At 49.7% G+C, this 8,542-nt stretch overlaps 1 protein-coding gene across 1 annotated transcript; it reads right to left on the bottom strand.

Moving 5' to 3' along the window:
- Positions 1–781: 781 nt before the first annotated feature.
- Positions 782–8,164, bottom strand: LOC139758938 (uncharacterized). The gene is made up of 8 exons (XM_071680753.1): positions 8,086–8,164; positions 6,954–7,136; positions 5,096–6,348; positions 4,191–4,443; positions 3,460–3,710; positions 3,074–3,253; positions 2,719–2,841; positions 782–2,228 (listed from the first exon to the last, which is right to left on the bottom strand). Exons 1-8 carry the CDS (start codon positions 8,162–8,164, stop codon positions 1,995–1,997), a joined length of 2,556 nt encoding a protein of 851 aa, XP_071536854.1. The 3' UTR covers positions 782–1,994.
- Positions 8,165–8,542: the final 378 nt, after the last annotated feature.

Below are 8,542 nucleotides of genomic sequence, written 5' to 3'. Positions count from 1 at the left end.
TTAATGTGTTGAGCTGTGGGATGTTATCACTCGTATTGGTCGACTTATGATAACAACAGAAAACCCTCAATAGGAATGTTGATACAGCAAGTACCCGCTGCTGCAGCTGACGTGTGTGTGTGTGTGTGTGTGTGTGTGTGTGTGTGTGTGTCGTCCATTGTAGGTTTAAGTTTGTATACAAGAAGCAAAGTCTCGTGATCTTGCCTGCTTATCTTTGTTTATACTGAAGTGTCTCTATATAATTCAAGTTTTGTGACTTATGGTCTAGACCGTCATAACCCAGTTGTCATAACGTGACTGTCATAACCCAGTTGTCATAACGTGACTGTCATAACCCAGTTGTCACCCCATGGGCGTAGGTCCCTTATAACTCAACAGGTGAAGACCTGACCTGACACACCACTTGACCTGGTGGGGGCAGTGGTGGGGAGCAGTGGTGGGGTGATAGTGGTGGGGAGCAGTGGTGGGGTGATAGTGGTGGTCAGTGGTGGGGGCAGTGGTAGGGCAATGGTGGGGGTAGTGGTGGGGGAATGGTAAGGCAGTGGTTGGGGGCAGTGGTTGGGGGCAGTGGTGGGTTGCAGTGGTGGGGGCAGTAACAGATCACTGACCCTCTAATGGCCTGGGGTCATTCCCAGACCCCTTGTGGCGCGCTTTAACGGTATCCTTGTGAGGTATGTGCTGGCTCCGCCCCGCCCCATCACCCACACCCTCCGCCCCATCACGCAAACCCCCGCCCCGCTCCGCCCCATCACCCACACCCCCGCCCCATCACCTCCCACTGCCTACACCACTATCAAGGTTCTCGAGTTGGTCACCCTGCACGTACCTCTACGTTGCTCATTGTTGTACTCACTGGGCATTGTCGGGCTGAGAGAGGCAGCACGATAATATCCATCGACGTACGACAACTTACGAGGAAATTTGGCCGAAATTGAGGATTAGCGAGTAGGGCGCACCGCACAAAAATATATAGTGTTAAGAAGGAGTATTGTGTGAGTTACATGTTGTGAAGTGTTGTACGTGAGATGGAGAGGTTGTATACTGTGGGGCTGACAGTCAGCCAGCAACCCACACGTGTGGGTCAGGCAAAAAGATAAGAGAGCAACCTGGGTCTAAGGAGTGACACTTGACAGCCACCGTAGTACAGCGCTGCCGTACTTAACTCTCCTGATAAGCAAGCTAGTAATACCGGTGGAGAGAGAGAGAGAGAGAGAGAGAGAGAGAGAGAGAGAGAGAGAGAGAGAGACAGGACACCACATAAAATTCTTCTTAAGGTCTAACGAGACAACTTGTTTTAAACTCTGTATTCGAGTCGTGCCATCAAGCACCGACATTACTTTCAAGTGTATGTTTATATATCTTTTCTACCTGCAACAGACTCAATATTACATTCACTGATCTTTGATTCTTTCCCCGACTCACACTAATAACTCTCAGTTTAGAGAGAAATTTATACAATTCCCTTAACACATATGCCATGAAGTCCACAAGATATATCTTTATCCAAACATTACAAAGATCTTTAGTTAGCAGTTGTTATACACAAGCCATAGGTATGACGTCTTGTGTAGTTCTGACACCATCGTTATCAGACCAGTGGAGCGACACGCCTTCCCGCCTTCAGCTAGGGACGTCTAGATGAGAAATTGATTGCAAAATAGATCAAGGAAAATCCAAGAACTCGATGATCCAGACTTAATGAAACCAGTCACAGGGTGTGGGTATTGTCAGTAGGTACACTTCTGACGGGCTTCCATAGCCTCAGCTCGTTCCTCAAGCCCTCTGATTGTCCAGGTGTTGTGCCGGCCCCCTCAGAGTCCATCCTGACACCTTGCCCTTTATAGTCTGGTTGTTCCGAGCTGCTCGAAGCTTCCTGGTTCCTTGCCGGTGGTACTAACATTCTTGACCCTAGTAGCTGCGTAGTTCCTTTTCCGTATTACCCAGGTGGTCCCTTTTCCCTGGTGACCAGGTTGCTCCATGCCCTTTCATGGCAGCTACGAGTGGGCGGCGTAGACAGCGCTCCTGATGGCGACGACGTACGAGACATAAACGGCGAAGAAGACCAGGTCGAGGAGGAGGCCGAGGACCAGCCCGACGCGGTTGATCCTCTCGCTCGGGGTGAGGTCCCTTGCCGGCGTCCAGGCCGCCAGCAGCGACCTCACATGACACCGCGTCGGTGCCTTCTGCTTCCCCTTGCCCTCCGAGATGGTCATGACAGCGACGGGTGACTGTAGAAGATATTTCAGGCTATTCTGATATCTTGAAAAACCTCAGGATTTATCGATGATTTGGCACAAAGAAAGATGGCGAATATTGTTGTATTGAAAAGACAGTTGGCAATGTCATTACTAAATTATATTTTGATATGTAAAAATGACTCTTAATTCCTTTATATTTGGTGGTAAGAAGAATGAATAATGGCAGCTGCTTATATGTATATCGTATATGATTTTAAACCACACCACATTACATCCTTAATACTACATCTGTTACCACACACTACACTCTCAGTAAACACAATTGTCCACTACACTCGATAATCACCCTTGTGTAGTACACTCTAAAGAAGGTCCACCAGAACCCCCTGTACATCTGCGACACCCACCCCCACCAACACTACACTCCTCTCTCTCTCTCTCTCTCTCTCTCTCTCTCTCTCTCTACACTCTTGTGACTGACTATTCAGAGAAGCCATCTACACCCCCAGTATGCGCTGACCTTGTGGGTGGAGCGGTACACGGCCGTGTGCACCATTGAGACGAGGAACATCCTGGCGATGGTGTAAAAGAACCAGACTTCGATCGCCTTCGAACTGGCTGATTCTGGCAGCGTAGCGCTGGCCTGTAAAAAGCACGATGTTATATATCATATTGTATGTTGTATGGTCAGGAAAGAGGGTTGTATCCTGTATGGAGGAGCAGGGACTGTATCAGTCAAAGATAAGGTTCACCTCTCATACTCTCACACGGTAAACGGTATGCGCCATCTTGCGACAAGGCAAGATCTTGACGTAGGCACTCGTGGGTAGACACACACACACACACACACACACACACAGGCTGCGAGCGGCCACCTGGGCGAGGAGTGAGGAGAGGACGATGAGGCAGGAGAGGGTGACCATAACCCGATCGGACACGGCTGCCACGGGGTACGCCAGGGTGGACGTTCCTATCACCAACAGGATGAGACACGGCAGGTACGACGTCAGCATGTACGACCCGAACCATCGCTCCAGCAGGATCTCCACCGCCACCTGCACGACAGACAGACACACACGGGAAAATAATCTTGCAGTCTTAGAACAAGAACAATTATATTGTACTGTATATGGCTTGTGTGTTTTTACCAAATACTCTCTCTCCCTACCCCTGACTTAGTTCTTAAGAATTTTCCCAACGGTGAGCGCTACGTGCTGGGCTGCATAATGGCAAACACGGTCGTATGTGGTCGTATGTGTACCTTGGTACTAGAGAGGCACCTCAGGCGTAGGTTGGAGACGCCGTAGAGAGCTGGCTGACGGAGGAACCTGTTGATATGCAGGTCACCCGGGTCCCAGTGGGTGTTGCCGGCCAACTCTGGCCCCAGGGTCAGGTTCAGGCCGCACGCCTGCAGGTCGAAGGGATAGAGAGTCAGGTCGTAAGAGCAGGTCACGGTCAGGTCCAGGATGATCTGCAGGAGGAGCGTCACGTCGTGGCCATCTTGCTTCAGGGCTGCCAAAGGAAAACGTAAGTTGGAACAACCTTGTAGCAGCCAGATACAGGTACATGGGACAGGTACAGGTACAGGGGCAAGTGCAGGTACAGGGACAGGTACAGGTACAGGGGCAAGTGCAGGTACAGGGACAGGTACAGGTACAGGGGCAAGTGCAGGTACAGGGACAGGTACAGGTACAGGGGCAAGTGCAGGTACAGGGACAGGTACAGGTACAGGGGCAAGTGCAAGTACAGGGACAGGTACAGGTACAGCAATATCCTGTTGTGTGAGGCTGCGGTACACCAACATTGATACAGTTCAGTAAGTCTAGAATACAACAGACTTACCGTACTGAGCTTATGACAACGAGTTCATTACCAGTATTCACAAGATCATCTTAAACTGACATAAACTCAACATTTCCAGGCTACGTATATTAAGTACCATCTCTATCTAGAGGTCATCAAAGCCTTACCAATGGGATGACCTCGTCTGACCTCTAGAGCTGTTGACGACGTCGGGAGTGCCTCTGGACGATGGCTCAGCGTACAGAGTCCTCAGATCGTTGACGCCTTTCTGCAGGTTGACGTTGTCTTCGTATTTAGCGCCCCCGCAGAGGATGCTGGGGTGCCAGATCCTGCCCAGCGCCTCGTCCAGCCGCGACTTGTTGGCCATGTTGGTGAAGGTAAGACGACCGTCCGTCCACAGGAGCTGCACCTCCAGTGTGATCTCCAGCTGATTCTCCTTCATCTGGGGATCAGGAAGCCTTCGTCAATATGGATCAAAGAGCCTTCTTCAGGAGGGATCTTTATCATCTGGGGATCAAGAACCTTCGTCAGGAGGGATCTTTATCATATAAGGATCAAGGAGCTTTCGTCAGGAGAGACCTTTATCACTCTAGGGATCTTTCACTCTGTGGTTCAGGAAGCTGACTTCAGGTGGAAACTTTTTAATCTGGTTCTCCTTCACCGTGAAGATCTGAAGAATCTGAGTCTAAAAGGGATCGCGCTTTTTTACTCCTGGGATGGTTGAGGAGCCTACGGCATGTGAGTTGTGAGCTCGCTAAGCCTCCTCCTTCTGGGACCAGAAGGACCTCTCGTTTGTTATCCAGATGAATTCATGGAGTTGATTTGTGTTAGGAGAGAAAGAAAAGATGCCAGAGGAACTCCTGTTTATAATTCTTGAGTTGTTTATGGAGATGTGAAAGAAAATCAGTGCTTTATTACTGCTACCTAGCTTGACATGTATGAGGCACAGAACTCAACAGTGGTCCAAGAACGAATTTCCGGTTCGTTCCAGAAACAGATCCCTGTGCACCACCGATGTGTTTACCCAAGCACACAGCGAAAAATGGTCTCTGATTGGGTTGTGTAGCACTGTAAGGAAGTTACCCAGTACTCACGTCGATGTCGTGGATGTCCGTGATGTTGACGCTGAGTCCAACGGCGGTGTTGTCCGTTGGAGGTAAGAGCGGACGGTAAGTCACGGGCGGGGGTAAGAGGAAGCGACAGTCGTCCTCGTCAGATGCGTCCTGGCAGTCTGGCAACTTGTCGCACCTTTTCTCCAGTGGCAGACAGTCCCCGTTCTTGCAGGTGAATTCCTTCCGCAGGCACGCGCTGATCGTGACAATCGTGGTTTCCTTGCTGGCGTTCACCTTCCACTCATGGATCCCAAGGACGTCGGAGATCTCCCGCCCGATCCTGTAGCCCAGGACACCAGCCATCATGTTATGTATGATGAACCTGTCCTTCTCGAAGGTGAGGGAGTAACCCTGGTCGCTGATGAGCATGTAGTTCTCCTGGACGTCGCCGTAGAAGAGCTCCACTTCATCGTCCATGTGTAGGAGGAACACCGACCTGTCCTTGGTGATGTAGCAGACAAAGTCCCTGGCCCAGGAGTTGCATGGGGCGCTCATGGGTAGACTCCCGCCATGTCGCAGCTCCTGAGCACAGCAGTAGTTTTCACTCACCCTGATGGCCGTAAAGTTCGTTGAGTTGCTGAGCCAGAAGAACATCTCACTTCTGCCGCTGTACTCAGGAACAATGTCGGCAATGTTGATGAAGTCCACGAAGTTCTGTGGGGCAGGAAGAGAACCTCCGAGCTTCGAACAGAGCGCCTCGGCCTCAGGCTGCCTGGTGTATGCCGGGTAGGTCACCACGTAAGCCTTGTTGACCTTACAGAGAGACTCTCGCTTGATCCTCCTCGTTATCACTGCCTCAGTGGTGTAGACCACCTCGAAGGCGGTGGCACGTGGCGCTTGTTCACTGCACGTCCTCAGGCCTTTCATCTCATCACTCGTTAGAATCCTTTGGAAGAGCATCAGGTCTGCGATCCTGCCAACAGGAGAGTTAGTCAGGGACTCTAAAGCTCCCAGAACGATCAATGGAACGTCAGTGAAGTTCAGACCGACGATGGTCTCAGCTGTGAATATCATGTTCTTGATTGCATGTCTGTTCCTCTTCGTCCGGTCCAGTGCATGGCTGTCGTTGGCAGTGTACGGCGAACTGCTGAAGGAACGGCCGTCCAGTAGGAGTTCGACTCGGCATTCGTGGTGACGGACGACGCAGACCTGGTGCCACTCTCGTGGGGTCAAGTGGAAGTCCAGGACGTCGATCAGTTGAGACTCCGTCCTCACCGAGATCATGGATCCTGAACCTGTGGAGGGAAATACATGGTCATAACACGTCCCAGGACGGGGACACTATGGTGGTCATAACACGTCCCAGGACGGGGACACTATGGTGGTCATAACACGTCCCAGGAGGGAACACTATGGTGGTCATAACACATCCCATGGTGAGGACACTATGAAGCACAATATACTCTGGGTAAGAAGTTAACGTTGTCCTGGAAGGATCAACAACATATGATTGAAACAAGGAGGCGAGGGTCCGTCCTCCTTACTGGGATCTTCGCTACCAACATATCGTGCATTGTGTGGATTTTTGATCTAATTCTAAGTGATTTTCCTGTCTTTATTGTCGTATATTTATCCTGTCAATTTTTCCATTCTCGAGAAGTTATTCATTATCAAGATATATCATTCTTATCATTTAGTGTTTCATTTTAGTCATTTATCTAACACAAATACTGACTTTTCATAATTCTGTCTGTCTGCCTGTTTGTATATGTGTCTTTCTGTTTATTTCTGTCTATTTGTCTGTATGTCTCTCTTTCTGTCTCTGTCTGTCTGCTTGTCTTTCCGTCTGCCTGTCAGTCCGTCCGTCTCCCCCCCCCCCCTCCTCCCGGCCCTCACTCACGCGTGATGAAGACGACAGTTTCGTTGCGGAAGTAGGAGAGGATCCTGGCAGCCGCTGTCTGCAGGGCCGCCTTCAGCCAGAAGCAGAGGGTGAGGGGCGCCTGGGGCGTCAGGTGGGGCGTCCCACGGACCACAGCTCCGCCCACTGTCCTCAGTGGGAACACCAGCTCTCGCACGCGCTCTCCTGACGGAGGCCAACACTATGTTAACATGGAAGAAAATGTACTTTAAAAATTAGTGGAAGAAATTTGTGTGTGTGTGTGTGTGTGTGTGTGTGTGTGTGTGTGTGTGTTTTCAAGTAATTTGCAGGTCGGCTTAGTGCTAATGATCATAATCATTGATTATATAAAGAAATAACACTAGAATTGATGATGATGAAAGTGATTACAATACTATGATCATAACGTTAGTAATGTTACTGAATAAATGTTATGGCAGTCAACACATACATCATGATATGCTCACGTGTAACATCCTGTGTCATTACAGAAAGTTTCCAAACTACAAACAACATCAAACTAACGTGAGGAAGTTCTGACACAAACAACGGCTATTAAAGTGTCTAAACAAATCCAGAGAATATAGCAATGATAAGTTATCTACCCGAGCTAAAGCGAAAAACTCAAAACAGAAACGAATTTGTAGGAAATCTACGAGAGTTTATCCGACAAATGTTACATATGGACTCCCGTGGTGTAGCGGTCAGCGTTCCTGACCTTCACGCATTCAGTCCTGATTGCGGCAGTCGGTCCACAGTCAACCCAGCTGTTCATCCACCCCTAGGGGTTGGTCAGAGCCTGAGCTGCCCGTTCCGTCCCAGCCAACATTAAAGAATACTACCAAAACAATAACAAAAGATATCAAAGCAAAGAAACAAGCATAAAATCGAAACAGAATTGAGCACTACAAACAATATCGACATTCTCCTCCGATGAAGACATTAGATCGGCCAAGTTGTTTGTGAAGTCAGGAATATCATCTAAATGATCAGTGGGTAATATGTAGTCTAGCGTGAGCTTCTGTATGACTGACACCACGCCACACCAAGCGTCCAGGAAGGAGAGGATTGTGTACAAGACGGGTGGTGATGATGCTCTTCTCGCCCTGGTCAAGCTTGAGACGTACGTACTTACCTTCCTTGGGAGCAGGGGCAGCCCCGGGCCCCACCACGAGCAGCAGCAGCAGCAGAACATAAGACCCAGCCTTCACCATCTTCGTCAGGCAGGTGTTTGCCACTATTGGTCCTGGTTCATCTGACCCATGACAACACCTCTGTCTCTTTGCGGTAATGACGCGTCGCCTCGAAGGTATTACTGCTCAACCTTCTGCAGGCTCAGTTTGACCTGATTCAGCCGAGGTACTACTCCTGAGGTCAGTTGTATTAGTGACCTCGTGCGACCTGACCACACACACAGACGACCACGACCAGAGTGCGTGTGGTAGAGGCGGGTGGCACACTCGCTCGGCCGGGTGTCAATACAGAGTAATTTGTTCATCGCGCTCTCTTATGATTGGTCGGTCCGTCGACAACAGAATATTTGAACAGTTGGTTCGTATCTTCCACAGTCTTACTGTACGGTAGGATAAGCA

This window comes from Panulirus ornatus, chromosome 32 (assembly GCF_036320965.1).
Source record: "Panulirus ornatus isolate Po-2019 chromosome 32, ASM3632096v1, whole genome shotgun sequence".
NCBI classification, from domain to species: domain Eukaryota; kingdom Metazoa; phylum Arthropoda; class Malacostraca; order Decapoda; family Palinuridae; genus Panulirus; species Panulirus ornatus.
This window is presented reverse-complemented; position numbering and strand designations above follow the sequence as displayed.